The 24,663-nt window shown below is 41.3% G+C and overlaps 2 protein-coding genes across 2 annotated transcripts in view; both read right to left on the bottom strand.

Moving 5' to 3' along the window:
• Positions 1-970: 970 nt before the first annotated feature.
• Positions 971-7,613, bottom strand: LOC119894281 (prosaposin receptor GPR37-like). The gene is made up of 2 exons (XM_038706949.1): positions 6,233-7,613; positions 971-2,984 (listed from the first exon to the last, which is right to left on the bottom strand). Exons 1-2 carry the CDS (start codon positions 7,166-7,168, stop codon positions 2,154-2,156), a joined length of 1,767 nt encoding a protein of 588 aa, XP_038562877.1. The 5' UTR covers positions 7,169-7,613; the 3' UTR covers positions 971-2,153.
• Positions 7,614-8,789: 1,176 nt separating this feature from the next.
• LOC119894166 (protection of telomeres protein 1-like) overlaps positions 8,790-24,663 on the bottom strand; it is a 72,505-nt gene continuing 56,631 nt past the window's right edge. Inside the window, 11 exon segments of the mRNA XM_038706730.1 lie at positions 8,790-9,156; positions 10,167-10,272; positions 10,547-10,641; positions 12,234-12,316; positions 13,418-13,553; positions 13,764-13,890; positions 13,892-13,973; positions 14,230-14,386; positions 15,848-15,874; positions 17,226-17,317; positions 18,138-18,322. Of these exon segments, the coding sequence (XP_038562658.1) occupies positions 9,017-9,156; positions 10,167-10,272; positions 10,547-10,641; positions 12,234-12,316; positions 13,418-13,553; positions 13,764-13,890; positions 13,892-13,973; positions 14,230-14,386; positions 15,848-15,874; positions 17,226-17,317; positions 18,138-18,322 (1,230 nt within the window). The 3' untranslated portion in view covers positions 8,790-9,016.

A 24,663-nucleotide genomic window follows, 5' to 3' on the forward strand; every position in this document is an offset into this window, starting at 1 on the left:
GAAACAAAACCAGCCGCATTGAACTGAGGACCATTGATCTCAGAAAAAAGGAGAGAGGTCCTCAGAAATGTGTTTCAAGCGGGCAAACAGCTACCAGCCAAAGACAAACACCACCTCGAGCTAGCATAAAAACTTTTTTTGCAAACTTTACGATTTAAAAATTTATTTTGCGGTTTCCATCAAAACTTTTCTAATGCGATATTTCAGAATGCGCATAAAAAAGATTGTGCTACTGAGAAAATTTGAAATGGAAATACAAAATGGGAAAAAACACCTCCACACCGAAACTACTTTGTGCATCTGGTGCTGGAAGTCAACTACTGCGAGCTGGGAACATGCTAGCACTATCCAGCCACAATATTCCACCTAGCTAGCTTCCACTAACCAGGCAATAAGATAACACGGTTCATTAATTAGTGCATGTACTTGCACCACGGATTCCTGTCTGATGATGAGTGCAGCCCCATGCCTCTTTGTGGAGCAGCTAATACGTTCGCTTCCTCAGTTTTGATCCCTCAGAGGTCATGCTGTATTCACGCAACAATGCCCCAAGTTCACACACAGCTGGGGCAAGTTCATTCTCAAAATGTTCTGAACCAGCTTGCTACGATATCCGGGTTGAACGACATGTTTCCTTGAAACGGCGTGCAACACTGCACAACAGGTTTTGAGGTATGTTTTCTCTCGTTTGAATGTCAGAGGTGTTACTCAATCAGCAGCAACATGTACATAAAGACTGCCGTATTAAAAAGGCAGCGAAGTGCAGTGCACCTGCGTACACAAGAGGGTGTTCAAGGCACAACCGTTTCTGTTTAAATACGTAATTTTATTTAAGATTTAAACTGCCTTTCAAATATGGGGGAATTGTACCTGTTTATTTGAAAAAGAGCCCTAGTTTCGTTTCTGACTACTTGCTCTGTGAGAGTCTGAGCAGTCAGTGAATTGTTAGGAAATGTGCTCCACAAAAAACTATTTGAAAATATTTTTTTAATTAAAGTGACACTTCTCTTGTGGCTAAAAAAAAAATCAATGTCACATTACATACTGAGCAGAGTGCAGTTTTCTGCAACTAAACACACAGTGAAGAGCAAATTACACACTCACAGAGCCAGAACTGATTCACAAGAACATCATCAGCAAACACAACACAGCATCGACAGCCATTTTCAATATATTACTGTACGTCCCACTGACTCACTCTCACAAAGAAGGAAAAGAAAACAAACATTCAAAAGAACAAAGCACTACGGGTGCTGGTAGCGGTCATGGTTGATGACTTTTTTATGCCCGTTATCACAATACAACAATTTAGGGTAACGCTTTATTTAAGGGATCCGTAATTTACGAATAGTTTTCTTGAACAATCCTTGGAAAGAACAATGTAATTTGGCACTATTTAGAGAAGAATACAATTCGGAGAAAAAAGTTTCCGATAAAAAATAAACAATACTTTTAACTGAATTTTAATTTTAAAATTTTAAGTTTAAATGGATCTGTTCTTTACAGGAAAGTTAACATCAGCTTATAAATTCAACACAACTAACTAAACTCTAACTAAAAATAATCACATTTGTTCCAGGGAAATTACAGACACGTAAAACAAAGCATTACCCAATTTAATTATCACGTGACACAACATGTCAAACCACGTTAAGCCTACGTTGTGATCTCAAGAAAAGAAGCAGAAAAGGTTCCAAGTCTGCTGTCAGCTTCTGTAAAATACAGTGACAATGAACAAAAATACTGTGAGTTAATTAAAAAGAACAAATAAATGCCATTAACTAATACTGACTGTGTGTTTTTTCAAATATAAATTCTGTAAACAGTGAATGCTGAACGTGAACACGAACGTGTTCAACAGTTTGGGGTCGATTCCACTCAGGAATTTACAGCCTGATATGCCAACGCGTCCACCAATCAAATTCCTAATCACATCAGACAAAACGACCCAGAAGAAGAGCCGCCTAACAGTGCAGGCCCACTGCACGCGACCAGTTTGTCGCGTCCGCCGTCTATGCTTTCCATACACCACCAGCTTGGCCACATCGGCAAGTATCCCAGCATGCTTTGTGCAGCGAATTAGTCGCTTCTCTTTACTTTGCAGTCAGTTTGCGCGCAGTGGGCCTGCACCATAACGCTGTTTAACTTTGACCTTAGCAGTGTGTCCCCACAGCGGTGTAGGTGGCAGAGGTGGACGCCTCCCTGTGGATGGTGCTGAACGGCGACAGCTCCAGATCGGTGGTGCAGTCGTTGTCGACGTCGCTGGTAGCAGTGACGGGGGAGCGGGGTGGGCCGCACTCTTCGCAGCAGCAGCAGCAACAGTCCAAGAAGGCTTTGGTGAACGGCTGGCACAGGCAGAACAGCAGCACCGGCGTCACCGCAGACTTACAGAAGAGCAGCAGCTGGCTGACCAGGTGCAGGATGTCCAAGGTTCTCCTGGGCATGCTGGCGGCCATGTAGACGCTGATGATGTTGCAGATGTTCTCTGGAATGATGCAGAAACCGTAGAGGATGGCCAACGCCACCACGGCGCAGTTCATTTGGCTCTCCAACTGGATTTGCTTCTTGCTGCCACGGACGCAGGCCCGCTCGGCATGGCGGATCTTGCGGGCGGTGACCAGTGAGCTGAAAATGGTGAACAGCGTTGGCAGGCAGAAGTAGCAGCCGAAATACCACCAGAGGCGCGCGCCATCGTAGGTGAGTCCAAGGACGTACAGCGTGTCCGGGAGGTCGGTGGAGATCCGAACCACGCAGCGCTCGCACGGCGTCACGTCAGGCGGATCGCCGTCCTCAGTGACCAGCTGTCGGATCAGCAGCTCGGGCAGCGCCAGCAGAAGAGCGCCCACCCAGATGACGGCGAGCTTGGCCGTGGTGGAGGCCCAGTTCTCGATCATCTCATAGTACATCTGCACGTTGGTGGCAGCACGGAAACGGTCGATGCACAGAGCGCACAGTGTGAAGGTTGTGACCCCGAGAGAAGCCACCTGGGAACAGAAGAGGAAAGTCACGTTACACTTATAACTCACATAACTTAAAAACATTCTCTGCACTCATCTTTCTGATGGGATTATTTTGGGAACGATGGTGCAACAATTGTCTTTGTAGAAACAGAAATCCGTTGACTACTGTGAGGGTATAAAATATTTACATACAAACATGTTGAGAATAAAGTCAGACCATATTTTATCATAACATTGTGAGATTAAAGTCGTAATTTCGAGAACAAAAGCTAAAAAGTCCCAGTGGGTGAATGCACACTAAAGACCGATTTATACGACTGCATCAAGTCTACGCCGTCGAGAGCATTAATTCTTGTGCATTGGTATCTGCGTCGCTCTGCAATTACACGGCCAAAACAGTAGTTGGCGGTGGGGTTTCTGTGTTCCCCTGTGTCGAGTTTCTTCGCAGCTGTTTTGAGTTTAGCCACTGTTGTTGTAGGTAGGCTACTACAAACACGCCAGAAATGAGTAAGAGGAAATGAGATGCTACCAAGCCGACCAAACACGGTCCTTGTTGTCTGCGTCTCGCAACATGTGGGCTGACAAAACGTTTATTTCAACGCAAACAGTGGTGCCATGAACACACCGTTGTGTCTGCAAGCGTGCTGATTTTTTACTGCCATTTTAACATGGCTGTGTTTACAAACGTGGCAGCTGTTTGGGTATCACCTCTAACACGCCCGCTAAACGGAAAAACATAAAAAAGACACAATTTATTATGTAACTTTTTATTTTATGTATGTTTAGTGTTTATAAATAAATAAATAAATAAAGGACAGTCTATAATTATTAATTATAATTATATTGTTATAATAATGATAATATTAATAATAAAAGAATGAAGAGACATAAAAGATGACAGTTGGTGACATTAGTATATATCACTAAGTCCTGTAGGTCATCATCTCAAACAAAGAGCTGCTGCTGCTAAGACGATTAACCTCAGTAAATACGACCTTTCGTTTACAGACTTTACATTAAAAAGATTTTCCAGTGTCAGCGAGTTGCAAACACATTGACCCTTGCAAAAGATGTCAACATTGGCAACTTCACCTTAACACCACCGACACTGGCTGCAGGCTGCCGACACAGAGGACACATATACTTTATGGCCAAAAGTATGTGGACGGCTGAACAGTGACAGTTAAACTGATTCTAAAACCATGGGCATTAATATGCTGCTGTGACAGCCTCCACTCTTCTGGTTTCAGGATTTGGTCCCATTCAGGCTTAGGAGCATTAGAGAGGTCCAGCACATGTTGGGTGATCAGGTCTCATAGTCTGTGTTTCAGTTCATCATAAAGGTGTTGGATGGGTTTGAGATCAGGCCAGTCAAGTTCTTTCACGCCAAACTGGGAAAACCATTATTTTATGAAGCTGGCTTTGTGCACGGGGATAGTGTTATGGTGAGCCAGGAAACTGCTTTCCCTTCAGTGGAACTAAGGGGACCAAACCACCGGGACCAAACTGTTTCCTCTGATAAGGACTGATCAGAGGGGGGTCGTCGTCGTCTAATCTCAGTCTGAGAAACTCTTAATAATCCTGCTCTTCACTCTGATTGGGCAGCAGGCTGTCTCGTGTCGTCTTGTTTTCTGCAGCTGATGTGACACTGATCAGATTAAAGAGCCTTCACATTAGGCGACATTAAACGCGATTTAAACCCCGACCGCAGTCTGGAGCTACCGTCCACCTAATTCTCTTCTGATGCGGCCTGTTCACATGAACGTGAAAATGTGTCATGACATAAACAATACCTGCACTGTAAAATCTGATCTTGTTTCATTATCTCAGTACAATTAGATCAGTTTGTCAGTTCCAAAGAAACTTCAATCTAGTTCTGACAAAATTTGTCAAATTAAGTTGCATTTTAGCTTATATATTTAGCATAGATTAAAACAAAAAAAGGGCTTGAAATATTTTACTTTGTGTGTATTGAATCTAGAATATATGAATGTTTCACTTTTTGAAATAAATTATGGAAGAAAATTAACTTTTCCACTTTTCCCTGTATTTTTACATATGCCTACATTGTGATACTGTAAGGTCAGAGAAAGAGCGTGATTTATTAAGTCTATTTTAAAACGATACTCACTTGCTCATATACACACTGAAACAATTTTTAGTGGCTGTAATTGTATCTCCCCGTTTATACTGGCCAAGAAGAAATGTTATCATAATGTGATTCTAATGTAAGAGATCAACAAAATCCAGTCTTCTTCTGTGCAAGATAAGCTAAAGATAATGAGGCTTTAGCGGTCTGAGACAAATCAAATGTTTATCTTCTAAAGTCTTGTTTGTACAAAATTCCTCAGTTGTGTTTCTCTGGATGGTGTTTCTTTGCTGAAGCATCATATGAACTTCAGCTGAACTTGAACTGTTTACACAGAACAACAGCTGTACATTCCTTCTCTTCAGGGCCAGTGCAGATGGGATGAACATATGTAGTGATGAATGGCTGTGCATATAAGCACCTTTAATATTGTAGCAGTAAAAAAAAATTATGTTAATGCAGGTCTGTGAGATGATCTGACCCCCTGCATGAAAGTCAGAAGTGCTACATCCTTATTTTGCTCCTCTCTACATAGAGAACAAACTGCTTCCTTAAAGTCACCCAAAGTCAGTCCTAATGGCCAAGATGAGGCTGGAGCTGTCTGAGTTAGACAAAATAATCTGTGTGTAGCAAGAAGGGACTACAAACGTTCTTTTCGTTACACCATCTTGTGCTGTATAATGACAAATAAACCACATTGATCCATGATAAGTGGGGTATCTTCCAAAGTTAGACTCTTTAGTAGACTACACATTTTCCTCTCGGTGTTGCTTTCTCTCAACCACAAATCAGAGAGGAGACACTGCACAAAGAGGGAATTTTATACCAAAAAGACTCACTTGAGCTGACTAACACAGACGGATTATGACATATAAACTTTTGAATGAGGACTGTGGATTTTAACCTCAGTCACTTACAATGGAGACATGTTAAAGAAAAGATTGTTAATGGATCAGGAGGACTGATTACATATAGATGGTCCTTTAATGCTGTATTTCAGTTCAGAAGCTGTAGCCTACAATGTTAGATCTAGGCCTACTATTGGTGTATTGGTGTTATTTTCTGTATCAACCCCCCCTGTCACCTGTCAGACCTGCTCTCACCTGTAAACTGACATCTAACTCAGTCATTTCTAGTCTCAATGGCATCAACCCTGGAACCAGACCCCCCCCCCCCCTCTCACCTCCAAGTAGGGGATGATCCTGCACGAGAACTCCCCCAGCAGCCAGTTCTTGGTGAGCTCGTGGAACACCACGAGCGGCAGGCAGAAGAAGATGATAACGAAATCCCAGAGCGCGAGGTTGGCCAGCAGTGAGTTGGAGATGCTCCTCATGTAGTAGTTGTGGCACACGATGCACATGACCGACACGTTCCCGATGATCCCCACACTGAAGATGACAGCTGCGGTGATCATGACCGCGTACGCTCCGTACGACTCTCCGGTGACCGGGTAGAACGGGTTCTTCATTTGCTTCCGTCTGGTCCGCGTGTTCACCGGCACAAACGGCGTGGGGTCGGGATAGTCCGGCAGAGAGTACTCCTCCTCATAGTCAGTGGTGTTGAGTCCGAACGGGGGTCGGGCCTCTTGTTCCTGCGCCATGGCCACGGGTAGAGCTTCCAAAGCCTCCTGCAGCGGCTCGCTCCGATTCGTTCTGCTCAGTTTTGCGCTCCTTCTCTGCCGCCGGTTATGTCCGGTCCTCTCGAGGCTACAGGTGCGTCCATGCGGAGTTTGTTTAAGCACTTCTCCCGGCCTGCATCCACCACTCCGCGACTCATCAGCCTCGTTTACATCCGTGCGTAAAGCGTCGTCTCCGGGTACGAGGCGCGCTCCATTTTGCTTCTCGTGTTTACGCGCAGGTCGGGTTGTCTGCGTCCTCAGCAGCTCAGTAGATGACGGGTTTACAGTATCCAGCCACGAGGCCTGCGCACTCCCACCGCGCGCCCCCCAATTGTCCGCCCCGATGACTGTGCGCCATCTCCGGCTCAGCGCATTCCTTTCAGCGGCGGTGGATTCATAATGAGGACTGAAAGTCGTCTTTGTTTTCTGCCAGTGGACCTGACTCGCGACTGCTTCGCTGCAGAGCCACAAACACAGTAACCTCGAAAATGGAAGCAACATCTTGTGGTTCTAGCTAACCCGTAAGATCAAACTGATGCGTTTTCCAAAATGATCGATCCATCTCTGGTTTTTGATAATCACTCAAAAAAAGAGAATATCGTAACTTGGCCCAAAAGAAATGAGTTTTCCTTCAACTTTGCGCGCAAACAATCTTTGGTCACGTAAAAGAGGGGCACCTCTCGGGGCTTGGTGCATCCCGGAGCGGCTGCAGTCCGGAGGCATCACCGAAGAGACCAAAAACCAGAGCAGAAAATATGTCCTCAACCTGGGCTGGAAAAAGTAAACTGACCGTGCAGAACTTCCGAAGCTGAGGGTGGAGGTGGGGGTAGAGTGTTGAATATCAGCTGGGGCACGTCCACCTCAGCCCCATAAAGTTTTTACGCGCACAGCGCTCCGGAGCGCGGAGAAATGCGGCCAGTGGAGACGCCAAGTTCAGTCTGAGAGACATGAGGATCCGAGAGTAGGAGGAGGAAGGCGCAGGAGAGGGAGGAGGAGGAGGGGGGGGGGGGGGGGGGGAGTCATCTGTCATGACCCGATAATAAACTGTACAAATAAACGATGAACTGTAATCTGTGGGAATAATCGTGTGAATTTCACTATCGCCATTATTTTTGATGTAACAAGCGTTTCTTGTACATTCAAGAAGTTTTTGTTATTTTGATGAAGAGACACTGATGTCCGCGGCTCTGAGTTTCATAACGTTCTTATTCAAATGTGAATATAAATAATTGTTTTCTACAGATAGAAGCTTTCTGCACTGCATTGTGCTTCTGTACTTCACACGGATCTGATCACGCACTAAAGGTAAAAAAGACATCAAGAAACTACAAACGGACTTATTAAATTATCTACAACCCATTAATGAATTAATGTTGTACAACAACTAATCAGAACAGACTACATGAATTTAGATATTAAATTGTATTAAGTACAGTAAACTAGGAATAGCCTACTTAATAAATACACACATTTATATATAATCTGGCAGGAATTCATTGTGTATTGTTGGATTGTGATATTTAGTATCCCTGCAAGAGTTATTGTTGAATGTTATGTTTACACAGCAGAGATTTCCCAGGATTTTTCTGCAGTTTGGTAAATACGTCTTGTATTCAAAGGGAACTCACTGGATTCCGCGTCAGAACTGTTTTTTTATTTTTTTTTTTACAGGTCTTTTGCGCCATCTAGTGCAAAGTGTGGGTATTACACAAGCACACTACCGTTGCACTAAAATTAACTGCAACATCTAAACAAAGACAATATTAGGTGATTTTGGCTCTTAGCCAATTAGCACAAAACTACCCAGGTAGAAGCACAAAGAGTCATAATTGATTACACACCAAACAGAAACTTCAATAGATAGATAAAAGGGCCAGAGTCAGTTCATTCGGATTTGGAATAAAGGATCGAGAGAGACATGAGGGAAAAGGTCCCGGACACCAAGGAGGAGGAGGAGGAGGAAGAGTAGGAGAAAGAGCTGAGCCATTTTGCTTCTTATCTCCACACAAAAAGCGTAACGGACCCAAAATCTGTAATGTTGGTGAAATACTGGAGGTATCGGAAAGCATTCACTGGCTCTTTGCTTTCATAAACAGCTCCAGCTGCTAAAATCACAACCTCATTAAAAGTAATTTCTTTTATTTTGAACGAGTCATTAAAAGGTGGATCTGTTAGCTGCACAAGAAACAATTGAAATTTTAAAAACACATTCACATATGAAATTCATACATTTTGGAACAACAATGTATGTACATTTAGTTTTATACAATAAATATGAATAAAAATCAAAAAGTACGTAAAATACAACAACTTTTTTTCTCCCTGCAGGACATTTGACCTCCAGGTGGTTCAGGCGGGGTCGGGGTCAGACCGTGTGGAGGGGTGTTTGGTGATGATGGTGTCGCAGATCTGATAGCAGGTTTGGTTCTTTCTCCCGTTGTCCTCTGCTTGGTACGCCGTCAGACACAAATCGAGCCACGGACGCTCACCTGAGGAGACACAAACGCACCTGAACTCACTGTCACAGAGAAACGCTGCATAAGACTTGATGAACACTTTTAACCAGCGTTTGACGCTCTACAGCTTAAAAGGTGCTATATGTAGTTTTAAAATGAAATCAATTAATCACTTTTTTATAGCCTATTTTTGAGCGGGTTGTAGCCTCACATAACAATGAACCACACGCCTCCTTTCTCGGTCTCTTGGAACAGCCATTATGCTGCGTCCTAAGTGGAGAAATCGGGTCGGATTTTCGTGCCTCTTGGCTAATGATTCTGAACTCTACACACAGCGAAAAACACCACAGCTAACAAAAGGAGCCCGCTAACACCAAAAAACGACCGGCACGACCCAGTATAACACAGACTCCGTGTAGGGATTAAAAAACAACAAAAAGGTTTTATGTGCTGAAGCCCTTTAGGTCAAATGAGAACCTGGCAGGCAAAGAGAACCAGATCGATGTCGGGTGAAAACACGATCAACATCGGAAAGGCTTTCATCCTATTGGCCAGGTAAACTAACATTACTGCAAAGCATGTGAAATATATTTGTGCTCTAGTTAGCTCAAGTTGCCAGCTAACGCCGGAGTGTAGGTCTCTGTTCGAGCACAAGCATACGCGTGGGAAGGTCGTGGTTGCAATCTGAAACCGCACCGCTAGAGGCCACTGAACTACACATAGCCCCTTTAAAGGCACGCTCAAAATCATGAATTCGATGCTTAATAGGTATTAATTAGGTCTGCTGTGTTGCCAGCAGCTCTTAGACATGTCACCGTCATCGTGTGGAGGCTCATCCTGTTCTAGCAATGCCAAGTGTAATGTTAACTAAAACAATATTGATGCTAAAGCTTTAAAATTTAAAACCAAGTAATGCAGACATGAAATGAAATCAAAATGCAATAAAATAAATCAAAAAGGTTCCGTTTTTTTTCTTTCTTTCTCTTATATTTTATATTTATTTATATTTCTCTTATATATTATATTTGATTCTGGAAAGGTACCAGTGCGGCCCCCCGGTGGACAGAGGGAGTCCATCGTTTGACAGATGCTGTTCTGAGCCTCCTGATTGGCTGCAATGTCCTCTGCCGACACACCGAAGAAAGACTCCTGATGAAAGAAAGAATCTATCATCACTCATTAATGTTTATCTTTAAATCACTTTATCATGTCATGTGTTTTTGAAGTCATTACTCTCCACAATCTAATCCAAATTATCTGTGCAGGAGTCTGATAACCAACATAAGAAATACTGCGACTACAGTAACAACAAACTTTTCACATATAATTCTGTTAAAAAGTTTAGACAGACAGAAATAAACTCAGACTGTCTTTCGCTTCTCCTGGTGATCTAATCTTCTCTGCAACTTCCTCTGAAACTCACGCCGTCTCTCCACAGGAAGACGTCCAGCGTGTCGGTGGCGTCCTGCAGCTCGAGCTTCATCAGCAGGACGAACTGCAGCAGCTGAACGCCGAGAGCTGCAGACCAGAAGAGACGTTAACACGGTGAGATTTATTTCAGGGGAAAACCTGCAGCTACAACAGACCCGAGATCAGCCAGGAGTCTTTCAGGAGCTTTTACAATCTGCTGAATCAGGAGAAAGGAGAAGGAGCCCAACATAAAACTCTGTGTGAACGTGCAAGATTTTAAACTCTGAAGACAACGTGACATGACATCACAGGGTGAGCACAAACAGCACAACAACAGCGCCTGGGTAACAGTTGAGCAACTTTATTTTTTTGTTTTAATAACAGGTTCTAAAGGTTTCAAGTTTAATTTACAGTAAGATCAATATGAGTGCAATTTAAGACCTATGTCACGTCCATACTGGCAAAAAAAAGTACAAAGGATATGAAAGAAAGTCGCCTAAACCTAACCCTGTGAAAAAACCAAGCAGCAACCTCCGGGTCTGAAAAGTGAAGCCAATGCGCCTTAAACTTGCATTCTTTCTAAAGGCCAGCAGGGGGCGAATCCACTGTTTGCAAAACAAAGTCCGACTGCATTGGACTTAATGGCAAAATGACCCTACTTCTCACGTGATTTATTCCCTCAGTAAACACCTTCCTAATGACTTTATGGTCTCAATCACTAGTTTCAAGTCTTCTTCAATACAGTATGATGCTCATTTTGTAAATTATGGTCCCATTTAGAGGAAAATACACAATACAGCAGGGTAGGCTTTAGGGCGTGGCTATCTTGTGATTGACAAGTCGCTACCATGGCGACCAGTCAGAACGTTTTAAGACCTTTAATTAAACAGACACCTATTTCCAGGAAAACACCTACAATAACAAACCCAAAATTAATCAGTAATAACTCCTCAACCATTAGGCCTAGATGCATAATTCTCCTTTGATACGTCAGAAGCTAACGAAAATTAATCAACTGTAAATGATTCAGACGATGCAGACCGTCTGTTCCAAAGCAACACTTCTTCTCTCCTTCAGTTTGACGAGAGAAATGAAACCTAAGACCTCAGCTATTGTGCAATACCAAGATGGTGCATGGGGCGATCTTTATACACACAGAAAACAGCTGTTTTTGGACTGAAAACGAATACGGCAAAAGTTAGTCAGCGGTTATAACTGTGTTGTATATTGGTGTGTTTGTCATTATTATTATCATCCGGCTCTGTGAGATTGGGGGTTTTTCACGGCAGATCAAAGCTGAAGATGAGCTTTCTTTAGAGTGGTCGGACTGCGGTGTAAGATGAGATGAGAGATATCTGGACGGGAATAACTGCAGCCATGTGTAGTGATTACAGAGCAAATTATGTTGTGATATAAGTTTATTCAGCTGCTTGGTGTTTGATGTATGTTTGGTGTGGATATAAATGGTTGGTTTGACGTTCTAGCTGAGCCTCCTAGCTTAACAGAGGTTTGTAGCATGCACAGGGTGACTGGGGGCGTAGGTGCTCAGCTGGCTAAGATTTTGGTTTTAACACCAAAACCTTAAAGGTCTAAATTTCAGATTTTTGTATTTTAGACGTTTTCAGGACTGAATCTGAATAAGATTAATATTGTGGCGGCTGCAGTTTAGAGCATTTCTCGCCAACAAAACCCACTCTCACCTTCTGCAATGATCTTCTCATCAATCAGCTTGACTCCTTCAGCAGACGGTTCCCTCACTGCAGCCTCAGAACACTGCCTACACCTAAAACACACACAGGGAATCATAAAGAGGCATCCTTCAATGGCTCAACAAAGTCTGCGAGCCATCTCTGCCAGCTCATGTCACTCACTATATACTTAAACATCACTGTTCACAACCAGCGAAGTATACAGTGTCTTTATTTTGAAATGTAACGTACTTTGTCTTGACAGCATTTCCAGGAAACACAAACCACCAAGTCCACTTGTAGCTGTTCTGTGTCAAAAATCCTCCCCCAGCAAAAATATTCTCTTCGTGGTGAGATTTTTGTCAAGGTCAAGAAAGAATTTTCAATCTTATCGACAAAAAGCCCTTAAAGTGCTCACAAAAAAGTACATAAGCAACTCCATCTGCTGAGAAGATCAGGTGATGCGGCCTCTTAACAGCGATTAAATGGACCTTGTGGTGAGCATGTTATTGGTTGACGTATAGATTTCCTTAATGGCCTTCGAAAATGTCAGAAGCAGATGAATCAATATCAAGAACACGTTCCTCGCTAAAACGTATTTTGTTATGTGTGAGCAACAGCTCAGTAAAACTGCACTTTTTGTTTGTCAGCTGGAGCATAAATCCAGTTGTGATCCACATGTCAAGACGTCGTTGATAGCTTAATATTTCTGCTACTACCAGATTACTTTTCTTTTTAAATGAACTGTAATGCCAGTTTTCTTAGATACTACATACATAATAAATATCAGTTAATGTCAGTTTGTTAAATATATATCAGGATCAGTGTATATGTCACCTGACAGGTAACAGTAAATGTTAGTTCAGAAATGTCAAAGATAAGTTTGAGATGATTTATAAACACTGTTACATTATTTGTCTACCAGAGAGCACTGATAAGTTTATCTTTAACTGTAAAAAGTTCTGCTCAGTATGTATCTGGATCACTATTCTCTAATAACCAAATTTAAAGGGATTCCTTTTCTTGGGCAACATATCATTATTGGACTTTTTTAACTCAACAAATACCATCGCAACAATAACAGAAAATAAGAAAGATGGCTGACATATCTAATTGTTTACTGATGGAACCCAAATCAAACTTTTCTTAATAAAGCTGTAAATTGTTAATATATTAGAGTGAAGCTCATCTCTGACCCGTAGTATCTCTTCCTGCCTCTGAACAGGAAAGGTGCAGACAGGTCGAGCAGAGCAAGGTGACCTCCTGATGACCTCACAGGGACGATGTTCTGGTAGCCGGTTGCGAGCCGACACGTTTCCTCCAGGGTCGAACCTGCATAACACCCAAACCTCCGTTAGAAGGAAAGATGATGATCTTAGGATGAACTTGAATTTTGTGGTTTTGTTGGTTTGATGGCGGCAGAAAAAATAAAACTTTTATTCTTTAAAATGACAAAAGATTATTGTATAACATGCTTCATCTTTTCTCTTCAAAGGTATTCACATTTCAAGTTTTACATTTACTGACTGTTCAGACTGTTACCCATGACGAAGATGAGATCTTTGGTTTTGCCCTCAGACATGAGCTGGGTGGATAGGTGAACACTCAGAGTTCGGTTAGGGGATCGTGGGGACTCTCCAGGGACATCAACCCGGCCTGACAGCGCCCACGGTGGAGGACTGTAAAGGTCCAGAGTCCCCGGACGCCTCAGAGAAGAGACCCGCCACCAGTTCATCATCTGGGACGTCGTGCCTGAGATAACAGTGCAGGATCAGAAGAGAATCAGATATTTCATTTCATTACATTTTACAAATCCAACATGCACACTGACTCTAAATATCAACTTTAAATTCAATACTGTCTGCCTAAAATGTCTACATCCTGCAGAGATTGCAGGATTGGAGCAGTAAAATTATAACGTCTGCATGTGCATGTGAGTGACAGTTTACAGGAAACATTGAGAGCCTGATAAGTCTTGTAATATTGTTGCACTTGTGTGTGAGCCTACATAGATATACACTTGCTGCAGTAGAGTTTCAGAGCCTGGTAAAGTCTGCGGGGCTCGTAGGATCTCAGCTGGACTCTGACGTGGTGAGCTCGACCCGGATCGGACCGCTTTAGCTCAGACAGCGTCACCGGCTGTAAGTCGTGACCACATCTTCTCTCTGACACACACATTAAATGTACAACACAATTAACACACACAGAGTGACTTTCATCAACTTTAAATTACTTTTTAATACTACATCAAAAGGAACATCAAAATGTTTTCATTTTAAGATCTGGCACTATTTACCCTTCTAAAACTAATTAAGAAGCGCTAAATTTGACTTTACCCTGGAACATTTAACAGGATTCTTACTGTGCCTCTAATATTGAATTTCTTCACAACTTTTTTATCACGTCTCTGAGGTCTTTCTAAGAGAAATTAAATTATAATTTTTTTTATTCTTGTTTTGTTTAAGACCTGAGATGATATCGTAGGGATTCTACAAAGCTCTAGTCAAGTCAAATTTAAGCGCATTGAATGCAATTCAATACCATTTTCACTATCATACAGGCAAAAGTATGAAAGTATGATGGAAAGCCAGGAGGGGGGTATGCCCTAGAAATCACATTTCACTCCTTCCCAGCAGTATGTAGCAACAACTTCAAATGATACAATCAATTAAAAGAATTCATCCTGGCATAAAATGGATGAATGGGTTATAACCAACAAAAATCCTTTTAAGTTTTTTGCTAAAATCAACACTCGTTGAAATAGAGACAACGAGCTTCTTAGCTGCTGATTGAACAGCCTCCTGCAGAAAAATCCACTGACGAACCAATCCCAGTTTTAGTGAAAAGTCTCCTGACATCTCGCAATCTGATACAAAAACATTTAATAATCAACATGGCTGGCTCCAGCAGGCGCATTTCAGACTTTTTAATACCTTCTAAGACTTATTGCATCATTCAGACTTTTTAAAAGCCTGAAGGGGAAGCTAAAGCAAGTAAATATCAGCTGTATATCCTTCACAACATATTGTATGCTGCTGGCTGGATTTACAAAACATTTTTCACAAGAGAAAGTTCTCCTCACAAGTCGCCCTGTACGATTATGGTCTGCACTAACGTAAACTGCACACGATTTAGAGTAAATGGCCTAAAATCTTGAAAAAACACTGGTAGGAGAAAACTCTGTGTTGCTTTCAATGTTTTTCAGTCTGTTTCCAGATCGGCTGAAAACCAGATGTTAACTAAAGTGAATGTTTAAGTGTGAAAGAAAACCTGCTTGTATAAAAATCTGTTGTTTCTGAATTTCCCACAGACCTTATTAAACCCCCCACGACTTTGACCCAGTTTGAAACATTTTACTCCAAATCCCAGGATATTCCAGGAAATCCAGAACCAGTAAGAAACAACAGAAAGCATATAAATAAAAGCGCTAAACGAGCTGGTGTTGACTTTAAATGTATACCAAACTGATAGAAAAGGACAATAAAGTTAGACTTACAAAATAACTCATTAACAACATTTAATCAAACACTGATATTCCAAAGCTCCACAGGCTGCGCGCGTTTCATTTTAAAAATGTTTCACCTCGCTCGAGCCCTGAAGCTGCTGCAGTGTGTTGTGTTTCATACCTGTGATGCACTCCACTGTTTCAGCATCTAAAACAAAAACATAGAAACCATCAAGGACTGAACCAGATACAGGCGTACAAAAATTAATAAGTAACAAAGGCCTATAAACAAACTGCACTCTGCTGAGCTGCTCCTGCTGAAGGAGGAAAAAAAAAATCACCTGATCTAAAAAGCATTTTCTTAGATGTCTTAAAACAAGCAGGTTCTGCTGCCTGCTTCAGCTCACATTCTGTATGTAATCATCACAATCACTGCAGATTGTGATGATTAAAGCTGACTGCATTTTGAGTTTTGTTTGCTTATACAATTGGTCTTAAATATTCTCCTAAACTGAGAAGAGGCAGTGATTTTCACAGCAGATATATGTTTTAAAATAATACACACGCATTACGCAAACTGTAACCTTTCAGAAGAAATAGAATAAATAGTTTTCACATCTTTTCAATGTACTGTATAATAACAATGGCACGTATCAGTGGCTTTACGTCATGAATTCAATAAAAATGGTCTTGTCTCGGGTTTGTGTATATTCTTTTCCTGGTGTGTTTTGAAACAACTGAATTACTATCTCCACAAAGGCAAATTTTTGGGGTATGTTGATAAAGACGTAAATTTTTTTTTAAAAAGAACGCTCTTCCTGCAAAGAAACCGCGTCTCAAATATTTCGCTCACTCAGAGTTATACAACAGACATCAGGCCTGCAGGTTGGAACGCAGAGCTTTTCTAATGCTGGAGAGTTCTTTTAAAGCTGCAGCTGTTTGTCTGTCTGTATGAAAACCTTCAGGTCACTGTCAAAGTTTGGACTTTTTATTTTATCCCCAGTGAAGCGTAGGCTTTTAGAAGGCCCTGCTAATGGAAGTAGCGCCCCGCAGCTTCAATCCATTCATCCATCCTTTCCTCAGTGAAGAAATTGGTCTGTCTGAGCAGTCAGGATGTTCATATTTCCGCTGCTGGCGAACACATTTTTCACTTAATCAAAGACCAGCGGGCGGTCGCCACAACATTCTTCCTTTTTCGTATTTCAGTCACGCAATAAAAATATTCAGATTTTCTTTATCAGTCATTTGTAAGCAGAAACTACGAGGGCAGTTTATTGGAAAAACAAGACTAAAGGTGTGTCTAAACAGGAGGCGTTTGAGCTGTGTCATCCATCTTACTCAAGTCTGACTGGAAAAATGTGTTTCCATTTTCACTCGTGCTATATGCACTTTATATGCAGGAAAAATTTTTTTGAACCGACGATGATCATAGATGAAGAGATCGTCCAAGTTATTACAATTCATCCTGAGGGGAATGTTAATGTCTGTAGCAAATTTCATGTCAGTCCATTAAGTGGAAAAACTGCTAAAATCGAGGTTCTTCCAACATCCATTCATACCCAGGTACTCTGGTGGCGTGCTCCAGATCTCCAACAACGCTGAGTCGTTCAGCTCGTCGTCCATGTCATTGTCTGGTACGGCCTCCATGACTCTACAGGCACATAAACAAGGAGAAAATGAAAAAACAACAACTTTATAAACACAAACGAATACATTTACTTTTTAATTAAACTACCGAAATTTAAAAACTGAAACTTAAATCTGGATTACGCCCTGGATTTATTTAGATCGCAGCACAGTTTTAAATCCTCTGTCAAATTTTTGTTTTCCTTAAAAAACAAAAAAATTTCTAAACCTGATGCCCCATACTAAACCCATGCATAAATGAATGCCAGTTACTGTAGAAGTCTGATTGCACACGTCTTGACTACACTAGTATTGCTTAGGTCTTTTCTGGTCCAATTATGCAGCAATACCAGAACAAGTAAGTAGAACAAGAGCACAGTCTGCAGTATGAAGCAGGTTTTCTACAATGATTTTATTTTTAGACATACAGTGGGTACGGAAAGTATTCAGACCCTTTTCAATTTTTCACTCTTTTTTTCATTGCAGCCATTTTCCAATAATCAAAAAAGTTCATTTTATTTCTCAGTAATGTACACTCAGCACCCCATCTTGACAGAAAAAAACAGAAATGTAGAAATTTTTGCAAATTTATTAAAAAAGAAAAACTGAAATATCACATGGTCATAAGTATTCAGACCCTTTGCCGTGACACTAATATTTAACTCAGGTGCTGTCTATTTCTTCTGATCATCCTTGAGATGGTTCTACACCTTCATTTGAGGTGAAAATAAAATGAACTTTTTTGATTTTTGGAAAATGGCTGCAATGAAACAAAGAGTGAAAAATTTAAAGGGGTCTGAATACTTTCCGTACCCACTGTATTTGTCCCGCATGTCCTGCTGTACCTCTTTAGCTCCTGCACATCTGGGCTGTTTTCTGGAAGAACCCGAATCCCTCTGCCGTATGCCGTCCCTCCATGCAAGTGAAATGCCAGGTGATCCACCTCCTCCGACTGGCTGCTGGTGAGGCCGGGAACCTTACTGGATCCCGGGATCGCTCGTAGGTTGTAAATCCTCAGGAAGGCCCCGGGCTGATGGGACAAACGGGACAATTAGCACACCAAAGTAATATAATAAGTATTAGAAACATTTTATTAAACAGATATGCAGCAAGAGAGATGAAGATCTTTGAGTATTCAAAGTTTTAACCATTTTTACAACTCACCACTTACTCACACAGCAATGCAAAATGCTGGTGTGGCCTCTTAAACAATTTAAGGTTCACTATTTTGCTCAAAGACACGGACATGTCCAACATTAATTAGAGGTTGAACCTCCAACTCTGCAATTAATGGAGGACCTGCTCTAACTTTTGAGCCACCGATATTTTTGCAAGGAGACACAATAGGTGAGTTTTGTTTGATTATTTCCCCATTTAAGAAAAATAAAAATTTGGGAAAACCTTTCTTGTTCTTGAGTAAACAATCAGTCCAGCAGGAGATCCCCACTGTTAGCAAACAGCTGCTTACTTCCACATCAAGCAAACATAGAGAAACATGATCATGGAGTGGTGTTTTTAGCTCTGGTTTGGTCCCCACCAACTCCTATTTGTAACTCTAACTTTAGAGAATTTCTAATATATTTTTCCTGCATGTATGTAAATGACCATACAGTTAAACATATTAAACCAATCTAATCCAACGCCTCTTCAATCAACTCATCTCTGACACAGTGACAACAAGCGAACACGCCTCATAAGGGTTTATCCGAATGCTCCATCACAGTCTTCCCACTGTTGAGCTGTTTCTATTCAGTCCGTTTAATCAATCAGCAGATGGCAATGTTGCACCAAAAACTTACAGCCAGAGTGGTGAAAGTGATTCAGAGGCTACCCAAAGGACTTCGTTTGGAGGGTTTGTAATTTTTGTTCCCCCTCCCCCAGCTTTCCATCACGACGAGCCCGCGGTCGACAGAAACCTTCCCTCACTCTCTTCATCAACAAACGCTTCGGTGATCAAGTGTCAGAGGGATTCACTCTGTTCAGACAGTTCACCAAAGCCTTTAAAGTGTTTTACATGACAGGGTTTGGTCAAAAAGACCCAGACACATATGATTACATTATAGCCGGAAAGCAGAGGAAGAAATGAATGCTCTATAAGCCATAGCTTCCTTTGAACCAATGTTCTCCATATGCTGAGTGAAGTTTGAGTCAGTTTCAGGGTGGATTAACAGCTGATCTCCAGAGGCCTCTCCTCTTCTGATGATCCACATGAAGAGCTGAGAGATGAACTGTGAGGGCTGGAGAACTGTCTCCACTCACATGGAAGCACTTTATTATTAGAAATTATCCTTTCATCTACAATTATGTCCTCTGTAACTGGATGTTACTTTGAAGCTGATGAACAGGAGAAGAGCTGCTGTTTAAATAAAAGTTTTTCTGTTTTTCTTCCTCTTTGTCATCTGAGAAAAAACTATTTAATGAGATCATGAAAATATTTCGATATCAATAGAAGACTAAAACAATGAAAAAGATTTAGACAAAGCATGAACATTGATGTCACTAAACTGAAAATGGCTGAAATAAATTCATTGAATCAACCTTTATGATGTTTTTTTGTCACAAGGAGTCCAACCTCATGAGGAAAATTACAGCACTGGTAGTTTGTGCAAAACAACTTCCCTTAAAAATCCTGGCAAGCAACTACTTGCGGTTAAAGACTGACCTCTATCAGGAGCAAAGGAGCAAGTAGTGTGACATTATTATAGGTTTGAGAAACCACAAAAGTGTGTTTGGAAACAATGTACAGTCTGTTTCCCTGCACCAAGAGTATATATTAGCTGTAGCTAGCAAGCAAAGTATTTTCCTGCTGTGACTGTGGAGTGTTTATGTGACAGCAGCTCACATCCGGTCTCCAACCAACAGGCAAAGTTAGCGTCTTTAAATTATGTAGGCAAACCTTCCAGAACCTTAACAAAGTTGTTTGGGGCTCACTCGAGTTAACAACACTTCTTCTGTATGTGGGTTGTTTTGGTAGGAAAGGACAAACAGCCAATGTTACTTAGATATACTTAGATATAAAGATTTGTGTTCTTAAGGTAAGTTCAGACTGAATGGAAAGTGAATTCCATTTTAAGTAGCACTCTATTTTTCTTTGGGCTTATGTTTTCGTATTGGTTCATCAGCAGCACTTTCTAAGTACATAAGAAAAACATACTATTTGAGTATGAATCATTTTATTTAGATCATAAATCCCACTGTGGCAGGAAGCAAACACAATGAGACCAAACAGACAGTATTTTTGTTTGCAGAATCCCAGACTTTGCCCGGGTATTATTTTGTCACTGGAGACCTGGATGTTTAGCAGAATGAGGCAGAAGAAAACAACCAAAAGTACTGGGGGAGTCTGGCTGTGTTTTCTCAGAGCTGCATGAGTTTAGCAGAATTTACCACAGTTTGTGTTTCGAAACAGGTGTAGAGACCACGGCGAGTATGACTAATGCTGGGAGAAGGTGAAAAAACAGCAGTGGACAGACGGCCGGGCAAATAAAGGAGGTGCCGCGCGGCGTCGGCTGTGATCTGGCCCTGTTGAGCTTCCTGTCTGTATTCACATATTAAATCCTCTGTAGTGGTCCTGAGAGGCCAGGTGTGATTTATAAAGAGCAGATATTGAGCTGAGAGAAGCGGCACTAACTTTGGACTACAACATGACTCATCTGATCAGAGGACAAAGAACATATGCAGAAGCACAGTAGCTTACGGAGAGTGTTTTGCACTTTTGTGAAAGTTGGTCCTGTTCTGACAACACCGTCTGACAGCAACAAAACTTGTATGTGTTCATTTTCAGTTGTCTTTTTTGAGGCACAGCTTAGAGAAGAATCTACACACAACCTCTCTTTGTTCCTCTGGTAAGTGGACATGATATAAGAGACAAAATGGATGTCCAGGTGTCGCTGTAAAGACAATAGCAGATTTCCAGGCTTCTAGACAATAACAGACTCTCAGATATCCACAAAAACGGGCTGGCAGCTGTCCTGCCACTGTGCACAAAGAAAAGTCTACAAAGATATGGTTTTCCCGTTTGGTGTGGAAGAACTTGACTGGGACCTGGCCTCATCCAACACCTTTAGAATCAGCTGGAACGCTGACTGAGAGCCAAATCCATGCAGCCAGGTTCAACTGGTGGAAAGACTAAAAGCAGCACAGTAGAAGCTGTAATGGTTGACCTGGTTCCAGACTTCTCCATTACTACCCACATATATGATTTTTTCAATCGGGCTCAGAGACGGCTACCTACACCACATGGTGAAACAACTGACCAATCAGAGATTTGTAGGCATGGTTAGGGGAGTCATCGTCCTACATAGCTAGCTAGTTCCATGAAAAATTGCGACATGTCTTTCTCAATAGAAAAGTAATGAAAAAAATAACAAAACACACCATTTCCATGTTCCAGCAAGAAACATTGTAAGGTGTAAAATGAATGTTTTTGTAAGGTGATTTGAATAAGGTTGGGTGCTGAATCTGTTCAGAACTGACTGAAAGTGGGACTGAATGTCTGGTTGGATTCATAATCTCATCTGCTTATGCTTTAATTAGATATTTACCGATTTAAACAAAAAACTTTGTTATATTTCTCAAATGAATGCATCAAAAAAACATTAAACATTGTTGTTTCTGCTAAACATTACTATTAGAGTTAATGAGGGCGTTTAGGAATATCTATGAATCTGCTTCGTACTGACACAACAGACACAAATGCATTAATTTAGTGCCAATATTGTTGCTAAACGTAAAATACATGTGATCAGTTAAAAAGCTTAAATTTTGGTCAGCTTCACTAGACAGTTGTTAAGAATTTCTTCCTGTAGGTGATGGGCCCAGTAGCCTGTTAGCCTTAAATATCTAACATAAATGATACAGATGTATTTCATCAAAACTTTTACAATAGAAAACAGAGACTACATTACAACATGGTGTTTGTATTTTCAAGAGACTCCACTACTTTCTGAGTGAGGTTAATAGATTTTAAGTTTTCACTGGAACTAGATTACCTGAGAATATTAGCTTTTTAAAAGGAAATAAAAGACCAGGGAAAAAGAGAAAATCACCTCATGGCTTACACATTACTACAACAGTTGGCATAGCAACCAACAGCAGGAGAATCAGCGGTATCGTTAGAGCTTTTGACCGGCATTTGGTGCTCTTTGACCAATCAGTTCATTCAGCTGAGACCACACTTAGTATAATGGGCACATTATCACCATCAGCATGTGCGCAGTGGGTGTTCAGGGACTGTAGGACATACTGGTCCACAGCTCTGAAAGTGATCAACCTGTCTGAGAGGAAATGGCTCCCTGCAGCTTCCCTTGCAAACAAACCATTTTCTTTTTAAAGAGGCTGGGGGACCAGAGTGGAGCAGCCTGTGGCTGCTTCTGTAAGTACTTGATCTGTATGAAAACTAAACACTCCATCCGCCCACTGCCACACAGCCAAGATGCCACTGCCGCTGTCTCATGGTATTAGTGCTGCTCGGCTGCTCAGTAAAAAGGGATTCCTTAAAATTCAAAAGATTGCTTTGGGCTTCCACGGCTTCTCGTCAAGCTGAGGCTCAATAAAGCAGCCAAAAAAAATAAATAAATAAATAAAAACTTGTGCCCTCACTGAGAAGAAGAAACTATTCATTTCACACTTGCTTCATGGAGCAGCAGGAGATGGGCTTTAAAAGCCAGACAGATACGGCCCAAGTCAACAGTGGGGCTCTTTGTGCTAGAAAATCAACTCAACGGGGAGCAGGGGATTTAAACGACGAACACCTCATTTGAGATTAAATACCTCGACTGCAAAATGAGCCTTAGATAAAACAATCAAGGACAGGACATGAACTCTATTTTCATTGTTGAATAATCTGTCAGTCATGTTTCAGTGCTTCACTACTGGAGTTCAACAGAAAATATCAAGAAATGTCGTTACAGAAAAGTCAGAGATATATTTGAGGTCATTTAGAAATAATGTGTGCATTACAGTTTCCTGGGACATTGGTGAAGAGGTGTGAATTAGACAGATTCCAATGCATCTGAACTTGTCAATGTAGTTACAAGACAACGGCTTAAACTATCACCTCACTCATTAATTACATGATCTTTGCTTTGTGATATAGCTAAGTTGATTGTTTTCTCTTAAGATTAATAAGCCTGATATTTCATACAAGTGTAATATGTTTTGACATTAGTAGACGTGCTCTTTAATTCACCTTTACAATAAATCGTTTTGAGAACTGTACAATGTTCCACTCAATACATACTGTATCTTGGTCACAGTTCTTCAAACTAATTAAAGGACTCCTGTTTTAATAAAAATAAATATAAATACAGTATGCGTAACTGAGTATTGGCCAACATATCCTCATCAGATGTTTTAGCTGCACTTCTGGCAAGGCTCTAAGAATAACTAACCCCCTATTCACAGAAGACTCCAGCAGCTGGGCCTGAGGGATTAGAAAAAGTACCACTTTAAGGACTGCTCGTCTGTTTAAAAGTTAAGCTTCAAAATTAATTCTTGACCTTGGATCCATGAAAAGTTCAACTTTGAAGCCCTTAAAGTGCAGTGCACTAACTACAATTTCATGACAGCTGGGAAAACTTCATCTGTTGATGAAGATCATATGGTATGTTGTTTAATCTGTCCTGTCACTTTCCTATTTGTTATTGATTTCCTGACCAAATAAATCTGTTTGAGTAAGATTCACTGTGACGTCTGTTCCTTCATCAATACTCATGACTAAAGTAGAACATATCTAAACTACTAATTTATTTACTGTATTCTCTGGAAGAGTGTTCATAAAGGGTCCTTGTTGTGCTTCTCAATTTTCTGGTTCCTTATCTCTCTTCATGAATAATACAAGGAGGAGGTCGAGGCGGTCATTGAGGTCGCCGTGGAGTCAGATGGCCGCCAGGGAAGTCCCGTCCCTCACAAAGGTAAAAAAAACCATCAGCAGCAGAATATACTTCTCAAACTGGTGAGCAGAATGGGGCCATTTTACTCTACACGAACAAAACATTCGTTTGTCTGATCAAAAGGTTGAGAAACTGCCAGAAGAATAGACAGCCACACAATCGGACAAAAGGAAAATGCCGTTTTTAAACTCTGCTCCTCAGATTAGGCATTACACCCACTCACACAGAGATAAATCTGTCCAAAGCTGTATTATCTAAATAAATGATCTGTACATGAGATAAAGCCCCACACATGAGAGCTGAGTAATGAAGCGTCAGTGTGAATGTGGATCTGAACTCGCGGTTGTTTGAGAGATGCTCTGCTGGCTTCTCAAACGCCAGGAGAAGCAACATTTCTGTTGCGGTCTGTGGATTTTGGAGGAGATTTGAGCCTGCGGGCCGACATGAGGTCTCATTTTCCTCAGAGCTGTGTTCACTA

This window comes from Micropterus salmoides, unplaced genomic scaffold (genome assembly GCF_014851395.1).
Source record: "Micropterus salmoides isolate LMB-PRFRI ecotype aquatic unplaced genomic scaffold, ASM1485139v1 Ms_hic_scaffold_8, whole genome shotgun sequence".
Taxonomy (NCBI): Eukaryota; Metazoa; Chordata; class Actinopteri; order Centrarchiformes; family Centrarchidae; genus Micropterus; species Micropterus salmoides.